Source organism: Labeo rohita, chromosome 21 (genome assembly GCF_022985175.1).
Source record: "Labeo rohita strain BAU-BD-2019 chromosome 21, IGBB_LRoh.1.0, whole genome shotgun sequence".
In the NCBI taxonomy this organism is placed as follows: Eukaryota; Metazoa; Chordata; class Actinopteri; order Cypriniformes; family Cyprinidae; genus Labeo; species Labeo rohita.
In genome coordinates, this window is record NC_066889.1 from 4,664,005 (window position 1) to 4,686,904 (window position 22,900).

The 22,900-nt window shown below is 36.7% G+C and overlaps 1 protein-coding gene across 3 annotated transcripts in view; it reads left to right on the forward strand.

Annotated features, from left to right (window-relative positions):
- Window positions 1-22,900, forward strand: part of ppp2r2bb (protein phosphatase 2, regulatory subunit B, beta b) — an 88,386-nt gene that overhangs the window by 44,597 nt on the left and 20,889 nt on the right. For 2 of the 3 annotated variants that reach the window (XM_051093362.1, XM_051093363.1), the window contains exons 2-3: window positions 21,374-21,471; window positions 22,436-22,601. In XM_051093362.1, the coding sequence (XP_050949319.1) occupies window positions 21,374-21,471; window positions 22,436-22,601 (264 nt within the window). Of the gene's footprint in view, window positions 1-17,032; window positions 17,432-21,373; window positions 21,472-22,435; window positions 22,602-22,900 lie in introns of those variants that run through there. The other variant, XM_051093364.1, reaches the window with a different exon arrangement.

Here is a 22,900-nt window from a genome sequence, read left to right on the forward strand (position 1 = left end):
GTTGTATGTTACATCTAATGTTGTTAAATTAATATTTATTGCATTATTTCAGTTTCATGTGTGTTGCCATGATGGTGTTTAGTGTTTGTGTGAATGACACTGTGCACCTTCTATATATGTTAATATTTAAAAGCTATTTGTAATTGGCTTTGGTTCATCATGTGACTTTCTCATCACCACCTGCTTTTTGTGGTTATCGATGTATTTCAGTGTTTCAGTACTTCAGTAGCTTGGTACATTAACATTATATCAGTTAATGAAATTATGGTATTTACCTGTAAATTTAAGTGAAGACTGTAAAATGTAAAACATTGCTACTGTATTTTTACGGTAAAATTCCAGCAACCACAGCTGCCGTTTTTTAGCGTAAATTTTACAGATTTTTTTTACAGTGTAGACATTTGCTTATTGCATGGCTACTTACCACAAGTGAATAATTACACACATATCGATTTAAGAAAAATATAAAAAACACAAAGCTTCCGCAAAACCACAACGTGGCACTGGTACAGTCATATCAGTAATTATACAGCTTTTCACCACATAAACAAATACGAGGACATACATTGTTCTTTAAGAAGAAAGCTTTTTAAGGAGAGAGAAAATCATGGGGTAATTTTTATTTTTGGGTATGCTATCACTTTAAATCCATTATAGTGTACAAAACAATCATATAGCAACAAGATGAACACTTTTAACAATACTACACAAGCCTACTATTAACACTGAAGTCTTCTGGTTTCATTTTACAGTAAATACAGTAAATAACTAAAGCACAAGATGATAGCAGTTGCATTTGAATGAAATGAGTGAGAGCGCTGCATTGTGATATGAGAGATGTGAAAGAGGCACTGGTCTCAAATACCCATATGACTTTGTTATTCAGCATTGCTAATGACGGCGGTTGTTATCGGAGAATAATATACTTCAGAATGTCATGACTGACCAATCAGAGTAGACTATTTCAGGGAGCCGTGTGATAAATCAATATATCTATCCTATGCTAGGGAGGAAACTTGTCTTCTTGTAGCTTGTTCTTCAGCACAATCAGCTGCCCACAAAACACACATTAACTTCTGTAAATGTAAAAAGCTGCTTGTTAGTGAAAAACTGTATTGAAATAGATGAACTACCGCCACACTACTGAAAAATGTGATGCAGTTAGTAGTGCCGCTTCTTTCAGTTCATTTTCCCCCACCACCATCTTTAACCTCTAAGGTCCTGTGCTTGGCTCTTTGCATTTGCGTCTTTGTTTACTGCTGCTGCATGGCCATAAATCAAGACTGATTTATTTTCTCCAAGCACGTTGATTCCTGTGTGGTTATTTATGTATCCATATGGACTAGGCCTCTCTCCACCACTGCAGTGCTGCTTCAGTACCTGAACTCAGCAAAACGCCTCTTTATATTTACTGCAATCCCCCCCAGTCAGCATCGGGCCACCCAATACCCACCAGACAAAAGACTTCTGGCCCCTAACAGTTAACAATGGAGGGCCAACACTGCAGGGAATTACAGTCCATGGGTAATAGCCTGTATTGAGTTGTAGGGAGACCAGGACACAGTTTATCTGTGTACAGAATGTCTTCAGAGAAATACACTACTGTGCAAAAGACTTAGGCAATTAGTATTTTCAAGAACAAAAAAATGGTTTTATGCCAGTTTTAGGCGTTCAAGCGCATAGCGCTGAAACCCTACTGTAATTGTTAGAATGGTCACAGGTGAGCGATTTCCACATAAAACTATAAAACTGATCATACAGAGCGAACCGTAAGTCGTAGAGACTTGAAACTTGGAGGGATGGTAGTATTCACACTGTCTACAACGTGACTGAGGCTCGGCCTAATCAGCCTGACGGGGGTGCTACAGCAATCGAAAGTACGAGATCACTCATAACTCCTAAACCATCAGTCGTCAAGTGTCTTATGTCATTGGAATCCTTGGCTAATGCCAGACAAAATGCACGACTCACATTCGATAGTGAAATTTCCGGGTGTTTTGCATTTTTTGCAAAACCTACTTTTGAGAACTAGTCCTAGGTTTTTCACCTGATTGGAACCAAACGAGTGCAGAAAGATTCTCTGGAGAGTGAATATCAATAATTATCAAAAAATATCAAACTTTCGACACCAAAACGTTTAAAACAATCATACTAGCAACAAGACAAACACTTTTAACAATACTATGCAAGCCTACTATTAACACTGAAGTCTTCTGGTTTCATTTTTAAATAACTAAAGCACAAGATGATAGCAGTTGCATTTGACTGAAATGAGTGAGAGCACTGCATTGTGATATGAGAGATGTGAAAGAGGCACTGGTCTCAAATACCCATATGACTTCGTTATTCAGCATTGCTAATGACGATGGTTGTTATCGGAGAACAATATACTTCAGAATGTCATGACTGACCAATCAGAGTAGACTATTTCAGGGAGCCGTGTGATAAATCAATATATCTATCCTATGCTAGGGAGGAACCTTGTCTTGTAGCTTGTTCTTCAGCACAATCAGCTGCCCACAAAACACACATTAACGCATTTTTTGCAAAACCCAATTTTGCGAATTAGTCCTAGGTTTTTCACCTGATCATGCAGACCAAACCGTAGAGACTTGAAACTTGGAGGGATGGTAATATTCACACCACCTACAACGTGACCGAGGCTCACCCCAATCAGCCTAACAGGGGTGCTACAACGATCGAAAGTACGAAATCGCTCATAACGCTACACCGTCAGTCATCAAGTGTCTTATGTCGTTGGAATCCTTGACACATGCCAGACAAAATGCACGCCTCAGATTTGATTGTGAAATTTTCAGGTATTTTGCATTTTTTGCAAAACCTGCTTTTGCGAACTAGTCCTAGGTTGTCCTGGAGAGTGAATATCAATAATTATCAAAAAAGTCGAACTTTCGACTCACCGTGGCAAAGGGATGCCAAAACGTTTGAAGGGGGCAGGGCCACTTTTAGTAAAATGCCTATAACTCCTGAACGGAATGAGATATCTTCACCAACCTTGGCACACTTATGTAAGAGTTCAAGCTGAGGTCACAGGAAAAAAATCTGGGAGATTTGCCACTTGGTGGTGCTATAAGAGGGAAAAAAATATAAAAATTGCTATAACTAGGCAACCATTTGTCCTATCAACGCAGTGCACGGTCTTGGTGCAAAGTGCCACAAGTTTCTTTGGGTAAACGATTGTACATTGCACAGCTTTCCACACATTCATGCGATATTTCTATTGTATGATGACCTCCTCGTTCCGAACAACTTTGCCTCTAGAACCACTGTTGTCAATCAAAATGTTTTTTAAATGATTGAGAAGATGTGAAAAACCTACTTTTGCAAGCTAGTCCTACATTTTTCGCTCAGTCTGGAAAAAAAAAACACTGCAGTGCAATTCTCTGGACTCTCTAGGTCAATAATTATCAAAAACATGTTGAAATTTACCCTTTGGGAAGCTATAACAGGGTCCTTTAGAAAAGAGGCCTGCCCAAATATACCCAAAAGCCTATAAAGCCTAAACGAAAACTCAAAACTTTACAAAACCTGAGGAGCACATGTGACAGGTGATTCTAAACAAGGATGCAAAGTTTCAGGAAGATCGGACCACAGCTGGTGCTATTTTTCTATCATAATTTTGATTTATCTCATACTTTTATCTCAAAATTATGACTCTTTTGTCATGATTTTGACTTTTTATCTCGTAATTATGACTTATCTCATATTTTTGACTTTCATCTCTTAATTGTGACTTGGTATCTCATAATTTCAACTAGAGGTTGACCGATGTATCGGTTTTGCCGATTAATTGGCACCGATAGTCGATTGACAGAGCTACCGGTTATCGGCAAAAATCCATGCCGATAGTTTTTCCGGGTCGGGTCCGTTGCTGGAGCGGCTCAGAATTTCCTCATTATACAACAAAGTCCCTATAGTCTTTGTTATACAGCACGGGAGCAGCCTCTAGTGGCGGAAATCACTGACAGCACGTGCCGTTTGTTTACACACGTGACACTGCGCGCTGCACAGACCGGGACACTTCAAAGGCGGATTTAAAACGTTGACAACGAAACGGTGTGTACAGTATACTGTAGTGCATGTTTTCATGTCATTACAAAGTGATGAATTTGTTGACTAGATGCTGCATTAGTGGAGAAAAGACAGCAGTATACTTTTGCCCGTTTGGTGATCAAATAAAGTCTTGTAGACCGCCGCTTGAACTGAATGCGACGCGTCCAGTGTGTGTGATACCGGATAGCTGCGAGTTCTTCTAGATGGCGCTGCACTTTTACCCATTGTGTGACTAATTATTTTAATATTTGAATTAGATAACCACAAATGTTCTAGAATAGAAGCAGTTAAATTGTGAAAGTACACAATATCCATATGTATGCAGCTTCAATACTGTGTACCTTGTATAGATATTTAAAGATGGCCATCTTTAGCTTGATTGTTGATGTAATGGTAACACTTTACAATATGAGTCCATTTGTAACATTAAGATAGATAAAAAGCTGTAGAATAGAAGTATTTTTCCTTAAGTGTGTTAATTTCAACATTTACTGATATATTTAAAAAATGTTAGTTGTTTTTGTTAATATTAATGAACAGTTAACTAACGATAATGATCAATATATAATTAATCATAATATTTTTTATTAATTTACGAAGTATGGTTCAGTAGGCTACTTTTTTTTTAATTGTAGAGCACTATTTATTTTCCGTTCAGTATCCATTTTAAAAACTATTGGTAAATTAATCGGTATCGGCCAGTGTGGTCCAACCTAGTTATCGGTATCGGTAAAATCCAATATCGGTCGACCTCTAATTTCAACTTTTTATGTCATTGTGATGTACAAAGCTTGCTTTTTTCTTACATGGTTGAAATGAGCTTCCATGTTATTTCATTGCCATTAAAACGCTATCATTGTTTGTTACTGATGATGTGATGAATAAAAAAATTGGCAAAGCAACATCGGATTATTTTACTTTTGTATTCCTCTCTTGAAAGCCACAACCCAGATCTTGGATTTCTATTTTTATCATCTCTATTTCTTTGCCCTGAGTGCTAAATGATTGTTCTCTTAGCTCTCTGACCTCTCTAACAGAGAGGTGCATTGTGGGTAAAGACAAAGCAAACTCCAGCAGTCTGCTGCTGTTCACAGTTCGCATGTAATCTCTCTGGATCATTAGATGCAGAGCGGGTCCTGTTTGTTATTGACTGGTTCCTGGTAAGCGTTGCTGCCAAGCCAAACACCCCCTGGCTACCCCATTCAATTTATTCATGAAACGAAATATTTTAGCTTCAGCCCCTGGAGGCATATTCATTATTCCCAAAGTAAATCTGCTCACAGTACAGTATGAGAAAGAGAGAGGAAAGGCAGGAGGTAGATTGTAGAAAGACAGGAGGCAGTTCGCTTGATTTAGATATTTAGTTTTTATTCCCTGCTCTAGCATTTTACTCCATTATTAATAGCAAAAAGGGTGGTTTTAGGTTTTGAAAATTTCAATGTTTTAAGGCATACTGTAGTTAATACATTTCCTAATTCTACTTATTTAATGTGAGTTTTTATTTTACTTAAATGGTCACACTTAAGTCTAGGTAACAGTTCTCTCTATTAAATATTAACTATGACTTTTTCCTCATTAATCTCCAAATTGGCTGCTTATTAATAATACTAAGGTAGTTGATAAATTTAGGTATGTGGTGGGATTAAGGGATCTAAAATATGGTAATGCAGAATAAAGCATTAATATGTGCTTTAGAAGTACTAATAAATAGCCAATATGCTAGTAATATGCATGCTAATAAGGTTAGATTTGCCCAGATTTTCGGACTGGAGAACTTGATGCTAGTTGCCGAAAGTCAGGGCCTGTCTGCAGATTTGAATTGACAGATTTCATAGAAAATCGCATAGTGTATGATGATCTCAGATTTTTTAGCTTCAGACTGACTACATTCAGTAAGAGGATATCAAATATTTTGGATATTTTGAGCAGATTTCAGGACACATTGTTTTTATTTGTCATCTCTTAGCAACAAGGCACATGTTTGTGTATGAGTTTGTTGGAATTGTAACAACTTTAAAGTCTAGTAGTGTCTCAGTCATGTATGATGGCCAGCTTTTCCTCCGTGACTATCACAAAGTCAGTAAGTGTATGATGCCTAGTGTTTTGAAATCTGTTCAAATATTAAAAGTCGTGTACTGTATTCCAGCCTTTAAAATAAAGTGTCACTATTAAAACTACACTGCAATACAAAATTCCATTATTAAGCGAGAAGATAAATATGCAGTGGTCTTCTTTATTTCATTTTACTTCAGTAAGCCTATAATATTAATTACAATTTTGAGCTGTCGGCTTGGATTTTGCGGAAAATTCCACACCTGCATAATTTGGTTTCTAGTATGTCATGTCTGTAAACACTAGAGGCCAATTTTTTTTTAACAGGGCACATTAGTGCAAGAGTGCAATTCAAAAACAGTGCCGATGGACACAGAAATTTCTGCAGGTGATTTACTAACAACGAGCAAATTAAAGAACACAGACGCAACATCTCATTTACATATTGACCACCGCAATATACCAAGCACAGCACAAATTAACATAGTTGCAAGTACAGAATAAAGAAATAAAGAAGATATAGTACTTTGAAAATAAGTGGAGGCCAAAGAACCGCCTGCTTGTTTTAAATCAGCGGTGTGGGAAAGTTTCAGGTTCTAGAGATGCACTGGTCAACCGGCTATAAATATTAATATTTTGGCCAATTTTTAATCCTAAATTGCAGACAAATTGCATTGCAATCACCACACTATTTTTTGGAAGTTTTGATGAAAATACTGTACTAGGCAGATCGAGCTCACTGTTCGCAATGCTCGAAATATAGGAAGACATATATGTCTGGGTTCATGTGAATGTATCTCTGAGAGGAACTGACCATCTTTTCTTGTCCTCTTACCTCTATATAATGCATATTAAAGTTATTTATAAGTGCAAATGCTTTGTTTACAGTAGTAACCAAAAAAACACTATATCGCTGCTGTTCCATAAGCGCCACCTGCTGTCAGTGAATAAATCATGCATTTTAATTCAGTCCGTCTGCTGTTTTTGTTTTGTGCTTGTGTAGCATAATTTCACAAATCTAAAGTCAGACCATTCTGTTTTTGCTTTAAATCTTGAAACTATACAATTTAATTCAAATAAAAAACAACTGCTCATGCTTCATGTAGCACTACTGTCTGTTCAAAATAAATGAAAAAATAAATTTCTCGTTGTACCAAACTTATATCGAACCTTACCAAACTGTGACTTCTGTGTACCATTACACCCCTCGTAAACACAGAAGAAACTACAGCATATCACTATCAGCTTGTGGCTACAATAAATAGTGTGGTTTATACTAGTCAAATTAGTTTTTAACATGGACAGTTCAAAATGGTAGCCCTCGTTGACCTCTTGGTGAATCAACTTTTAAAATCAACCTTTTAAAAAGCCTTGAATTGCTTTTAGTCAAAAGCGACAGATCCAAACCACAATGGCAGATATAAGTATTAAACTTGCCTCACAGGGCGGTAAACCTTTTTCTCTTAACGGCCCTTCAGAGGAAGTTACAGTTGCCATAATTTCAATTCGACCTTGAATGATTTAACACTTGATACCAGCTGATTGGAACCCTGAAGCTTTGAAAGGTACTTAATGTCACTAGATCCATGATTCATTAAATAATTTGGCTTAGCAATATCATGAAGTATTTTATTTTCTCTTACATTCCTCCTTTGAAAGCCACAATATAAAAAAGACGATCACCACAATTTCCGTTTCAATCCATATTTAACTTTTCTCATGGTAGCTCCGAAATGAGTTTCTCAAACACATGTTGACCTCTGGTTGTACAATGCATGGCTTCCGATGCCCGAAAGTCTATTATGTCCATTTCTATAGTAATGCAGCAAAAGAACTGTTGGGCAAATATCATGCATAATCGAAGGGCACCGATTTTTGTTTGCATTGTATCAAAGTAATGATGACATGCTAGATTGGCTTTTTTAGTACAGCTGGTACAATAAAGAGACTTTTAATTCATTTTGCATGAATCTTGTTTTAAGTAATTTAATGTTTAATTAAATTAGTTTTATTGTTTTATTTTTAATTGCTTTTACTCAAAGTTTTGCATTCTCAAATAGCCTTGCAGCGCTCTTTTAAATATGATCTGAAGGCCAGACGTTACCTGTCCCTGTGTTGGACAAAGTGGACTAGTTAGATGGATCTGTCCCAGGAGCTGAGAGATCTGTCCCCGCTCCTGCGATCCTCTTGTCCAGACGAATACGTGCCTACGGTAATCTGTGATATGGCCGCAGGCTAGTGCGGGTCAGTTATTTATAACTCCAGAGAGAATGGATGGCTGTCTGTTCCACACAGAACTCAAGATTAGAAACTTCTGTCTAAGCCACTTAATGCAGCAGATCAACACGACAGGAAACAAAGCTAACTTCTGTGATGACCTTATTGTGATTCATGCACGATGTCAAATGTCTGTGAAGCTGGTGGGTTTAAATGAGTTAATTAGTCTATTAGCGTATATTACCGTAGGTTTTATATTAGGCAGAGTTCATAGCCTTTCACTGTTGTCTTTGAAACAGCGTCAGGGCACACCCGGTACGATTATCCCAGAGTCAATCCCTCTGACGCACATAATTCAGATGCCTCACAGCACTAATCTCTTTCCCGTGCCGTTGTTTAGCATTGCATTAAACTCTACAAGCTGTCTTCCCTGTGTCCTTCTCTTCTTTACTGTTGTACCAATAATGTATGCATTTGGCAGATGCTTTTATCCAAAGCAACCTGCATTGCATTCAAGATGCACATTTACTTTTTTTTTTTTTAATCAGTTGTTTTTCCTTGGAATTGAACTGTTGAGCTACAGGAAAGCCAGTATCTGAATTAACATGATACTGAATTGCTAATTTATGTTATGTTACCAGCACATTAAAAAAAAAAGCATCTGATATTTATGTGGTTTTTGCAAAGGCAGTATATATTACATTTTGGCTTGCCCTCATACATCTTCAGAACTCAAATGAAGATATTTTTTAATGAAATCCAAGAGCTTTCTGACCCTCCATAGACAGCAATGGAACTACCACGTTCAAGGCCCAGAAGCGTAGCAAGGACATTGTTAAAACGTTACAATTTTTGGGTGAACTAACCCTTTTAAGTTAAAGTGGTGACCTCTCTTGCAAAACACATTTGTAATAATCAATTAAAAAAATTGTGTATACTGCAGAAATATTTTCAAAATGTAAGAACAATTTTTCATTGCATCCATGCTTTGTTGCTTATAATATGAGAATTGTAGTTTTGTCTGATAGGCCACTGCATTCATGTACTCAATGTATGATTGGTCAACCAGATGCTCAGCCACTCCAACAACTAATTTTGCAAGTAAAAACCAACTGAATGCTGTAATCAACATGCAACATGGTAACCAAATGCATATTGTGCAGCCCTAATTTCTTCTTTTTTAGCTTTTATCCAATAAGCAAATAACAGTGCATTTATTACTAACAAACATGATCAAATCTGAGGCATTTCTGCTAATGTTTGTTCTTTTGCTGACAAATTTAGGCTGGCGAATTGGGGGCATGCAAGCTGAACCCATGTGTCTTTTTTGAAAATGATTTTCTGACACTTTGAAGCGGGTTGAAAGGTATTGACTTCACCCCCTTTTTCTTAATCAGACCTCTTTTTTTTGGTCACCCTCTTATTTGATTTTTAGCATCATGGTCTGCATCCTCTCTATGCTAATTTTAGCCTTTCATCTTCTGAGCATAGTAGACATCAAGGGATCCAATCTCGCCACAATCAAGAGTCAAAGATGGCCAGATAGCCAATCTCCTGCGTTCATGTTTAATCATATGTGAGATGACAGTGTCTGCTATATGGGTTTGCTTGTTTTATTGCAGCCCTGGAGTCGTCTGTGCGTTATTAGAAAAAGGGGTTTCATTTCAGGACGGTCTCCTTCTGCACGTCACGTTGACCTTTGACCCAACTGCATTTGCAGGCTTCACTGTCTTTTTGATTTATTTTCTCACTCTGATCCACCAAGCAAGATAGAGTTGGTGTGAAATTGATAGATACATACTTCAATAACAACAGCAAAATGAAATCTCGAAGCAACATACGGCATAAGAATATATTGTTGAGGGGGATGCACATATGCTAGTAAACCGATCTCAAATAAGACCAAGCTTTGAGAGAATGGTCAACTGCATTGTTATCTGCTGTATTCTACGTTGCCTTCTAAAGCTTCATGCTAGTCAGTTATGTGAAGCTCTTTGGAAGCTCAAACACACAAGTGATTTCGCTTGGAACCATCCTAGATGGTTTATTAGATCAATTCAGTACTTTGTGGGAAGATCTTCGCCATGTGATGTAGCCTTGTGATTTAGCCAATAGAAGATAGCTTGAAAGGCAGTAATAATAAATTAAAACATACAAGAAAATTCAAATCACTCCATAAAATTGGGATTGAACCACTTGTGTAACATGGATTACTTTTATGATGCCTCCATGACCTTGGTGGAGATCTTCTTCGTTATATTTATTTTAAATACAAACTTAAGTTTTATGGGTTTGAAATGGCGTAAGGATGAGTACTTGATGACAGACTTTGCATTTTTAACTATTAACTGTCCCTTCAAACATGGGAAGTTTTATAATCCACAAGTATTGCAGTTGTAAGCCTCCAGTTTTATTTACTAAAAAATCATCAGAATTTCTCTGTTACAGCTCTTATTCTTTCCTGATGAATTGACAGCACTCGTTGACAGTGCACAGGCATAATCACATGCACAAAGCCTTCAGCTCATGCACTCATCCGAGTTGCTCCATTAATTAGCTTTCCTATTCAGCTCCTCACATTCCTAATGTGTTAATAATGGTTGGATCCAGCTTCCAATAACACTTTGGCTGCCAAGCCGCTATCCGTGAATACACACCAGTGCTCTGTGATTCTGTCTGCTCAGCCCTTCCAAACCTCCTCCACTATTATTACACACACTAACCATTACTGTCTTTCTCACATCATTCCTTCAGAACTTCCATTTAAAGATCCAATGAAATTATTGACCGAGAAATCATTGACTGAAACACTGACGTTACATTAGCGCTTCTCTAATGACTCTAATATTTTGTGGAGAAGCTACCACAGGTAAACATAAAATGTGGAAGATAGGGCTTGGCTGACAGTATTGATTTTTCAATTTTCATTTTTCATTTTGATGAAATTATATTGATTCTTAAATTCACAGAATGATCTTTTAGTCTATGTTGTCACAAAAATTTATTTGTAGCACCTGTCCCACCCAGTAATCCTAATAAGCTTTGTGCTTTGTTACCTTCGAAATGAAACAAAATCTCAGCTTTCAAATGTTATGAAGTTTAATCAAAAAATGTTGTGTAAACACAACCAACCTACAATGATAAAAATCCACCCGCTCCTTATTTTTTTATCCCCATTAAACCAAACCAGTTTCATTAGGCATGCAGTTTTGATTCTTAAAGCAGTGTGACATCACATTGTTCAGGCCCTGCCTACGACTGCTAACTGACAGTCCTGCATTGCCATAATTTCCGCCCTCAGCGAGTTGTGTTTGGTTGTACGCTGTCCTCCATTTTCGCCGCACTCGAGCAGCTGTAACATCAACAATGTCTCGTAAGCAATCCCAGTGTTCTGTGTTTGGATGTAAGACTGAACATAAGAATCTTTATTTTTTCCCAACATTGAGCCACTGAGAACGCAGTGGATTACTTTTACTTTTGAAGGTAATGCACCTCAAAATCTACCTAAATACATTTATGTCTGCGCAAATCATTTCACTCCAGTCTGCTTTGTGAATGTTATGTTGTTATAGTGCTAAGCTAATGTTTTTTTTTTTTTTTTTTTTTTTTTTTTTTTTAAGATTTATTTTTGTGGCATTTTCACCATTGTGATAGGACAGATCACAATTGACAAGAAGCGACGTGGGAGAGAGACAGAAGGGTGGGATTGGGAAAGGTCCTTGAGTCAGGATTCAAACTTAGGCGCTGTATGTCAGAGCAATAGCCCACAAGGCTATCGGTGCCGACGCTTAGCTAATGTTTTAACCATATTTGTGTGTGTACATTATTGAAGTATTTTAATTGATCAAGTATTTTAATTCGTAAAATTAGTTTGCGCCATGCTGACATTGACATTTGACATCTAATATTGATAAATGACTTTTTCCAGATGTTATAATAAATGATCTGGTGGGTATTTTGAGCTGAAAATTCACAGACACGTTCTGGGGACATCCAAGACCAATATTACACTTGGGCATAATAGGTGTTCTTTAATGTTACATAGGCCCAGTGCCAAAGGTAATCACAGCTGTTTTATTATTGATTGTTTTATTATTATATCATATGGCTATGAGTGCAATATTGCTTTTTTAAAACAGTTTGGAAGCACAAGTTTGTAAATAAATAAGAAACAACAATGGAGAGTCTTAAAAATCGCCACAGATTGTAATCTCAAATTGACAGTTTAACGAATAGGAGCAAGCAATGGCTCTAAGCCCACGCAATATCTTTGTCATAGTATCCTTTCAAAGGTTAAAGGAGTAGTTCCTTTGTCATCAAAGATGTTCATGTCTTTCTTTCTTCAGTAGTAAAGAAATTATGTTTTATGAGGAGAACATTTCAAGATTTCTCTCCTTATAGTGGACGTCTATTGTGTCCCTGAGTTTAAACTTAAAAATGTGGTTTAATGCAGCTTTAAAGGGCTGTAAACCCACCCAAGGAAGAAGGGTCCTATCTAGCGAAACGATCAGTTGTTTTCCAAAAATAACATTTTTTTCAAAATCGTCAAGTTATATACTTTAAAAAATTATCAGAAGAAACAGTTCACGCTGACCTAGACAAGATGAGCGTTTGAGGTTAAAAAGTATACAAATTGTAATTTTTTTTTAGATATACCGATCATTTCATTAGATAAGATCCTTATTCCTTGGCTGGGATCATTTAGAAACCTTTGAAGCTGCATTTAAACTGCATTTTGGAAGTTCAAACGCAGGGGCACCATAGAAATCTATTATATGGAGAGGAATCCTAAAATGTTTTCCTCAAAACACACAATTTATTTACGACTGAAGAAAGAAAGACATGAACATCTTGGATGACAAGGGGGTGAGTACATTATCTGTAAATTTTTGTTCTGGAAGTGAAGTACTCCTTTAATGGGGTTTCCAGTGACAATGCTGGTCAATCCAATTGTTGGTTGCATCTTGCAATGTGTTTTTAAAAAATAAAAATAATGTTCTTGTTTACAACCTTGTTTTAATCTCTTTCAATATAAAAGTCTTTGCCGAGGTAAGGCTGTTCTGAGCGGGTTCATTTGCTGAACAACCGTTGATGCCCTGGAAATGCTGAAGCAATTTCTCAAACAGGCGCTATATTTATAAACAAACTGAATATATACTTGAATATTTAAAACATGTTTGAAAAAATAAATAAATAAATAAAAAATTCAAATATTTGAAGTCTAAATAACTACATTCTTGCCTAAAACTCATAAAACTACATTCTTTGACACAAAAACAGTAGTATTTGTAAAATTATAGCTGATTTGCTCCTCTGCCATGATGTTGCTACTAACACAGTATCGCACGGCTGAATCGTAAGTTTTACAAATATGATAGCAAGGCAGTCTTTTATCCACCTTTCAAGCATCTTCATTTTTGCCTAAATGTTCAGTTGTGTTCTGCATCCATTCCACATTCCCTGCTGATAATAAGCAAAAAGAATGCAGAGATAAGTAGTCAAAAAACTGGGTACTCCAGGGGCCTAATTAGGTCAGAGTGTTTTGCATCTTTGAGAACTCATTTAGAATTCTGCTTCCGCAAGGAATCGGAATATGATTTTGATGTAATTATTCTATCCTCCAAGCCCACCGCCCCTTCAGCATTTTACCCCATGATGCTTTGTGTGCTCTGATATGTCTCACATAGACTGTTGTTTTAGCAGTGTGGGTGGGTGTGATTGTCCCTGTGTGTGTGTTTGATACAGTATAAAGTGTTCTAATGAGAGCTCTGTGGCACATCTGTCCAAGTGGGTCACAAATCATGTATTGTTTGGTGTGCTTCTACAGAAAAACTGTTGTGTTGCACTTTCTTTAGATGTGCTTTTCAAAAAATGTATTGTCCATAAGGCCTAGATGGTGATCAGCCAAGACTCAAGAGTGCTGGCATAAATGTCCGCTGACAGTCTGAAAGAACACCCATTAACTCACAGCACAATGGCTCTGCTTTTGTCACAGAATGGCAGTGTTTGCCAAGCTTTACCACTGTTAGCGCAGCAGCATAAACTCTCCTTTTCATGCAAGTTGTGCTGTTTTAAATGCATGTCACAAAAGAGTGGCTGATCTTTAGTGCGTCATACAGATGTTGCTGACTTGTGGTACCAGAGGCCATAAGAGGGCTTTTCTTTTTGTCTAAATAACCCTATTGAATTTAAATTCAATAGATAATTTGAGCATCAAATGATGTTTCAGATTTTTTACATTCCCTTTCTCAAGATTAGTTTGTAAAGTTTGCAACCAAAAATAATATTCGTAAAAATGATAATTTTTCTCTCTCATTATCACTTTCTGTGGAAACTACTCAATTTCAAGGGGTGTTACCTCTTGCAGAACTGGAAGTACAGGCCCACTGCTGTGATTGGCTAACTTCATTGCACCGTATCCATGACAGAACAGTGTCTGAGTTTAATGGCATTGCTTAACATCTTTATGCAACAGCAGTATCATTCTTGCGATTGATAGACAGAGAGTTTTTCAGAACACATCGACTGATATAAAAAAAAAAAAAAATGATTGTGATCATTTTTTGGCCATATCGCCCAGCCCTATTTTAAACTTCTATTCATTTAAAAATGAATAGAAAAATCATTAGAGCAAAGATATAGCATTTTAGAAGCAGTCTAAAAGAAGTAAAAAAAGCTACAGTACATTTTGCAGCTATTTGTTTGTGACAGGTTTTCCAACCAAATTCTAATTAAAAACTATTGCTTTTTAGCAGTGGTGAATGAAGTTCACAAATCAAGTACTTTAGTAACAGTAATGTGTTCCTAAAGAAAAATTGCTCTAGTATAAGTACTCAGTTTCAATTTTATTTGAGTAAAAGTGTGTGATTTTTAGTATTACAAGTAAAAAAGTACTGATAGATGAAACATTTATTTATTCTAGCCAACACTAGTCAAAAAAGATTTATACAGATATTAAATATGTATTGATTTGCAAATAAGCAAAACATTTATTTATTTATTTTTTTACCAAAATATATTATACACTATCAAAACATTAAACATTAAATCATTAAATGTATAAAAAAAATACTATATAGTATTTTTCAAAAGGTGGAAAATGAAATTTGTGTAAATGTGTGCCGTCAAAAAGTATAAAATACAATGTGCAGGCATCGTGTAACATTTTAAGAGGAACACTATGCAAACATACTTATTTTATCTCAGAAACTGAAGATGTGTGGACATTAATTTGCATTTTTTTGCCTAAAAGAGCGGACACCGTATAGACTAGACATGTCCACATGCAAGCATTTTATGCATTGTTTGCAAACAGCTCAGCCTTTTACAGTAGATTTAGTTCACCAATATCTGAAAGCGTTAGTAATTTACCCTTAGTAATGTTTTAATGTATCTGTGAGTTCCTGACTAAAGAACAGCTTGTGTAAGATTAGTCAGATTCGCAAATAAGTTGTTCAGTATGATTTGCAAACAGATTTAACAGCTTAATTGCGCATTCAGAAATCGGACATTGCTCTTATGTCTCAGAAGGGGTGGCAATTACTTCAGTTTGAAATAACAAGAAATGTGACCAAGGACCACAGAACCAGTCATAAGGGTCAATTTTTTTCGAAATTGAGCTTTATACATCATCTGAAAGCTGAATAAACAGCTTTCTATTGATGTATGGTTTGTTAGGATAGGACAATATTTGGCCGAGATATGACTATTTGAATAAATGGAATCTGAGGGTGCAAAAAAATCTAAATATTGAGAAAATCACCTTTAAAGTTGTCCAAATCAAGCTCTTACTAATGCATATTACTAATCAAAAATTAAGTTTTGGTATATTTACAGTAGGAATTTTACTAAATATCTTCATGAAACATGATCTTTACTTAATATCCTAATGATTTTTGGCATAAAAGAAAAATCAATCATTTTGACCTATACAATGTATTTTTGGCTGTTGCTACAAATACAGATATACCCCAGCGACTTAAGACTGGTTTTGTGGTCCAGGGTCACAAATGATATGATTTTATGAAATGTATTGGAGTAAAAATTACAATATTATGGTCTGGGATGTTGTGAAGTAAAACTAAAAGTTTACAGTGTGCATACAGAGACTGGAAAAATGCTCTTTAGTAACAAAGTAAAAACACTTTTCACCACCTTTTATTTATATTAAATCTTTAATGTTTTTTTTTTTTCATTTTTACTTTTATTGTTTTATCTCATTCAATTCTCATTGTTGTTATTCAGTATTTTCCTATATTACAGTAAGTATAGCTGTAAGACTTATTTTTATTTAAACAGGCATAAATTAAACATTGTAAACAATGAAAATTGGGTGGGGATGCATGTGTACAATACCACAGTGTACAAATTCTTACTGATCCTAAAGAAGGCTTTTTTTTCTTAAGAAAAATCTGATTTTGAGTTTCTTTGTTTTAAATTCGAGATGAAATGTGACCTGTACGCTCCGTAAGATTTCCCCGACTGCTCTAAATTCTGTCAGTGCGATGCCAGTTCACACCACATGAACAAAGTCTTTGCAAGAATTGCACACAGTGCTTGTTTTAGTCCAAAGAACGGTTGTCATGGAAACGCTGCACTTAAATTCACCATGCAGACAATATAAAAGCCCAGAGAGGTGTATCGGGGTGAAAAAACAACAAGCCTTTTCACTCCCTGTTCCTTTTCTTAGTCTCTCTCTCTGTCTCTCTTTCTCCATCTTTCTGTGTCTAGCTTCTCTCTCTCTCGTTTATTCACTCCTTGAGATGGATAAAAGCAAATATTTAGAAGTCATTTCTTCTGTATTTGTTTGGGATTTATGCAAATGAATCCAAGCAGACTATTTCGGGAGTGCTGGACTCATTTTGCGATTGTGTGGGGAGAGCTGGCGAATTGTGAGATGATACGTATCGTGAAATAGCGATACCTGCGTGATAGAGAAACAGAGAGTGAGAGAGAGAAGGAAAACGGCGGTTATCGAAGCAGAAACAACCCTTTCTGTTCACAGTAAGGATTGCATAGCAACAGTGCATCTCAAAGACAGAGAAACAGATGCATCTCCTTGAGGAAGACCAAGGAAGATGTGTCAAAGGTAGGAATCGATCGGGACGCGCACAGCAGAGGGAGACAGAGCAGTGTTTGCTAATGAACTTTGCACTGTAACGTCTTTTACCATTCACTTATGTAGCAGCGAGATAGTGTGCTTGCGGTCTTAAAACTGTTGATGTGCACTAGCTAGGTCAGAAAATAGCTTGAATTTACAGCTTATTTGGGTCTTGGCTCTGGGAAAGATGAGGGTACCTCGAAATATACAGAAAACCCAGATAGCTGGAAGCAAACACCCGACTCCTGCAAGAACAGCATGTACACAATGCCAGTCAGTTTTTTGTTTTCTGTGAAGCTTTGTAACGTTTAACAGAAGTCATCCGCTAGCACAGCAAGACATTTATAAGACAGCCTAGACACGTCGAATGATGTGTGTATACGTTCAAGATAAAGCAGACAATACCGACAGTCTGAAAGGAACCGGATTTGCTTCTACTTTGGCTTGTCTGTCGTTAGTAGCACAGCCTTAATTAAGCGTCCCACCCTGGCCCACTTTCTTTTGGCGGTGGGCTGGCGATTAGACACAGTGTCATCCCACAATGGGAGCCATCCAGCTATGCAGCTCTTTGAAGTGTCAAGAATCTTTGTAGGTTTGGATCTGGGTCATTTACAGTTCAGAGCATGTTGGGTATTGAGAAGGAGACTAGCTCCAGTAGACCATCATTTAGTAGATGATAAATGTGCATTACTGATGTTTTCTAAAAACAAACCCCTAAGTATAAACTGCGATGGTCAACTCATCCTGCAAAATTTGTGCTACAGCACTTTAAATCGTGTGACTTTTCTAGGAGAGGTGTGCTATTATCAACCCTGGCTCATTGTAAAAATGTGCAAAATGATATTTCATAAGTTCGCCTGCCCATTCAGTCCTTATGGTTAATGGAGCTAATGGAGAACAAACTTGGCTCCTCAATGGAGACTTGAATCCAAAGCTCAGCTTGATCTCTGAATTCAATTCCCAATTGTTGGGAACGTAGAGGGAGAATAACAGAAACAGGAGGAGATAGGGAGATGAAGGGATGCCAGAAGAATTGTCGCTGGGACAGTGCAGTGACTGCTGCTTATATAGGCTCGTATCGATGCTTGACAGGACTACATGAGTAGGCTCCTCCTAAACCTACAGAACTTTATAATGTTGCTTCTTGCATGTTTCGTGACACTTTGAAAGTAAAATGTCTATTTTTTCCAAAATTGATTTTGTTTTATGTTGGTTGTTGTATTCCGTAGCAGTTCAGCAGTGAAATGTCTGGTGAGTGGCGCTACAAAGTTAATGCTCTGTCGTGTCTGATAAATAACATACCACCTTCACTAAACTCTACCCTAAACCCAACCAATAGTATTCAAAAGCAAAAGCTGAGATAAAATAAAATGAAATAAAAACACATTTGCTGATGCAACCATGCCATTTATTCAAGTCTTTGAGTTCGTTCATCATGACTTGTGTTTCACTGGACCCGTACTTGAGTGTGTCTCATCACAAATGCAATGCTGTATCAGTAAGCAAGTACAATTTTGCAGAATGAACAACTTGAGGGTGAGTAAACTCAAGAATTTTCATTTTTGGGTGAACTATCCCTTTTATGTGATAAGATATTAATAAACACACACACACACACACACACACACACACAGACACACATATATATATATATATATATATATATATATTTATATATTTTTTCCCCAAAAAATTCTAAAGGATTATACATCTAACATTTCTATAATAGTATAGATGCGCTTATGTCTATTTAACAGACAATAAATAATTTCAAGATGGAACTACGAGCTGCATCCTCTAGCGGTCACTGTAGAGAGGATGCAGTGTGAAGTTCCCTCGGAAGGGAACGTTTCAGGTTACATATGTAATCATTAGGGGTGTGACGAGACACTTATCCCATGAGACGAGACGAGACACGAGACTGTGTTCACGAGGACGAGACAAGATTTTTAAAATTTTCTTAAGAAATCCTCAATGATGAAATAGACAAAATAGACTTATATTCATGAATGAAAAAGACCAAATGCAATGTCAGTGCATTTTGAACTTTATGAAATTAAACTTTCATTTGAATGAATTATATGCAGTAATAAACAACATTTAAACAAGAGCTTCACGATTCTGGATAAAAAAGGTTAGAAGAAAAAAAAAAAAAAAAAAAAAAAACATAATTTACTAGTGGTTCGGACAAACTGTTCATTGCTTTAAAAAAAATATGTAATGAGGGAGTCAGGGTCTCACTTCATTAAGTCTTCTTTGACTATTAAAATTTCCTGAATGAATGATTCAGTGACATACTTTTTTTTAAACGGGCAGTTGTCGCCACCTCCTGGCGGAAGAGGATAAGCATTACAATACATACAAGTGTTAAGATATTTTTGTTTTGATCGGTACTGTAGACAATGTGTTTATACCCGAACTATAAACGTTTATCTAAGTACTTCTATTATTTAAATGTCTGTAACACAGAAATAATGACTATAATGTAGTTGAAAAGACTGTTTGTGTTGCTCTTTCTGCGTTCACATTTACCCCGACCCTCTGATTCATTAACATGGGCAGCGACAAAACATGTTTCTCACGCTCCACTGACACTCGCGATGTGGAACAGTCCTAATAGACATAGCTAAATCGTAAATTCAGAAATAAGATTGCGTGAGTGTTTGAATCAAGATCTCAATATTTTAAGGATTAATCGTGCAGCTCGGATGTAAACACTGCAAAATGTTTTCAGGGATATCGTCACGAGATCTCACAAGATCTGATGTGTCTTGCGAGATCTTGTCACATCCTTAGTAATCATGGTTCCCTGAGAAGGAAACGAGACACTGCGTCCTATCTATAGCGACCGCTAGAGGATGTTCCCTTCTCGTTCCATTCTCAGGGAACCATGGTTATATGCGTAACCTGAAACATTATCCTTAGTATAGTCTATACTATGTTCAGTATAGTCTGTCTTAAAGCAGTCAGTCCGCTACATGTCATCTTATCTTGTTTCTTTTGAGATCATCTCATCTCCCTTTTTTTTTTATATGCAGACCAGAATGAGAGTTGTGTGTCTAATCTTTGATGATGTCCTTCATAAACATACACACAGGATTTTTTCATACAATTGCATGTTGAATTGACTTGAACTGAATTGCTCATGGCCTGAAATCTCTCTTGGTATCTGATGTCATGCATTCATCCCAGGGAGAGCATTGTATTTGGCCGTGATATCTGCTGCTTGTCCAGTATGATCTCTTTGTCAACCTAGAATTTTTCAATGTTTGCTTCACATGTCATTTCAAAGGTCTCCAGATCTTTCTGGCTTTTGAAGATGATATTTGGATGGATAATGGTAGTGGGCGATATCTGGTGATATTTACATTTCAATGAAATGGTGGCAGACAGGGAGAGCATTTCAAGAGTGCATGGTGAGCGTTTCATCACATTTGACATGAGATGGTCGGGCAGGTCTCAAAACAGCTGTGAACTATCTAGTTGAAATCAGTTTTATTTTTTTTTTTTTTTTTTTTGATTTAAGTTTTTACATTTTTTTATGGAATGGTTTAATTGTGCTCAAAAAGGGTGTCTAATAATATAACATGTCTGATAACAATGTTTTGTGTTGCCTCTTAATTTTTCTGTATTCTGTTTTTTTATGTAATTCAAATGAACAAAAATGGTGGGTAATCAAATGAATTCATAAGGGTTTAACAATTTAAATTAATCTTTTAAAATGTAATCAAATGAAATGTGAACAATTCTTTTCATTTTTTTTAAAAGTGTTGAACAACAGGTTTACTATTTAAAGCAAAAACATCTGTCAGAGATTCAGAGATATTATAAATACATCAAAATATTTATTTTAAAAAAATGTCTCATTGTAGATTATTAAAGGGAAATTCTTGAAGCTCTAATATATCATCTTCTATGCCTCTCTTACAGCTGACATCATATCCACAGTTGAGTTCAACTCGACAGGAGAACTTCTGGCCACTGGGGACAAAGGTGGACGAGTGGTGGTCTTCCAGAGGGAACAGGAGGTAATTTGGCTTAGACATTGTATTCTCCAAAATCTAAAGGGTATTACTGCTACAAGGCTTCCCAAGAGTTCACATGTAATGCTCGTTTCATATGCAAAGATCATAGCAGTGGGTGTTTACTTTTAAAATATCAGCAGACATGCCCCTTTCAATAGAGCGTTTAAATTAGAGTCTAAATTTAGGCTAGAAAATATGGTACTACACATACTCATCCTAAATTTACAGTTTATCCTCTGTTGACTAAATTTGTGCTTTTGTGAGTTGGTCTTGAACTGTATCAGATCTAAAAACCCCTCAATGTTTTGTCTAGCAGTACAAAAGTGTGAATACCCCGTCGTCCGCCCCTCCTCATCTCACTCTCGCATCATCTTTAAAGAGATTTCATGGTGTCTGTTAATCCTCGCACCATGATTCATGCCCCACTCTGTTTCAGACCCCCTTTAACCCCCTCCCTCCCGCCGAGGGGAAATCTGTTTCCATTAATACCCTCGTCCTTTCTCGGTCTGTCTGAGTTCTGCTTATTGATTTAGACGCTTCCCAAGGTGAGAAGTGACCCTGAAGGTTTCCACGCTCTGATCGGTATTGAGATATTCCTCTAACCCGGACCACCTTTGTGCATTGAAATCCTGACCTGCTCCGCTTATATTTCACGGCTTGCAGCAACAAAGAAAAATCAACACACATTCCATATTTGACTGTAACACAGGGGGACTTAACATAGGCCAGTGTTTATGCTGAAATTGTCAGTTATAATTTGTTTGCTGCCTATAATTATGTGCTATATGTATAATTAGGTTCAAGCAGTTTAGAGCACTGTATGAATTGTAAATGCAATCCTCTGCTAATGTGGGATGCATTTGTCATGCATGGTACGCATGAAATAGGCAGTGAAACACCATACATATTTATATAAATGTCTATTTTTTCATCTTGGCTTAACCCATAAACACTTACATCATTGCAGAGTAAGAACCAGCCTCACCGTCGGGGGGAGTACAATGTTTACAGCACCTTTCAGAGCCACGAGCCCGAGTTTGATTACTTGAAAAGTCTGGAGATTGAGGAGAAGATCAACAAAATACGCTGGCTGCCACAACAGAATGCCGCCTATTTCCTCCTGTCCACCAATGGTGAGCTTTCTTCATATCTGATATAATGCTTCTTACTTTTAAAAAGACTAGCTAGTCACAACACGGAACTGAAAATATACATTTTACATTTACAAGTAAAAGTTTACATACACCTTGCAGAATCTGAAAAATGTTATTGTATCAAAATAAGAGGAATCATGTTGTGTTTTTTTGTTTAGTGATAGTTGTTCATGAGTCTCTTGTTTGTCCTGAACAGTTAAACTGCCCGCTGTTCTTCAGAAAAATCCTTCAGGTCCCACAAATTCTTTGTTTTTACAGCATGTTTGTGTATTTAAACC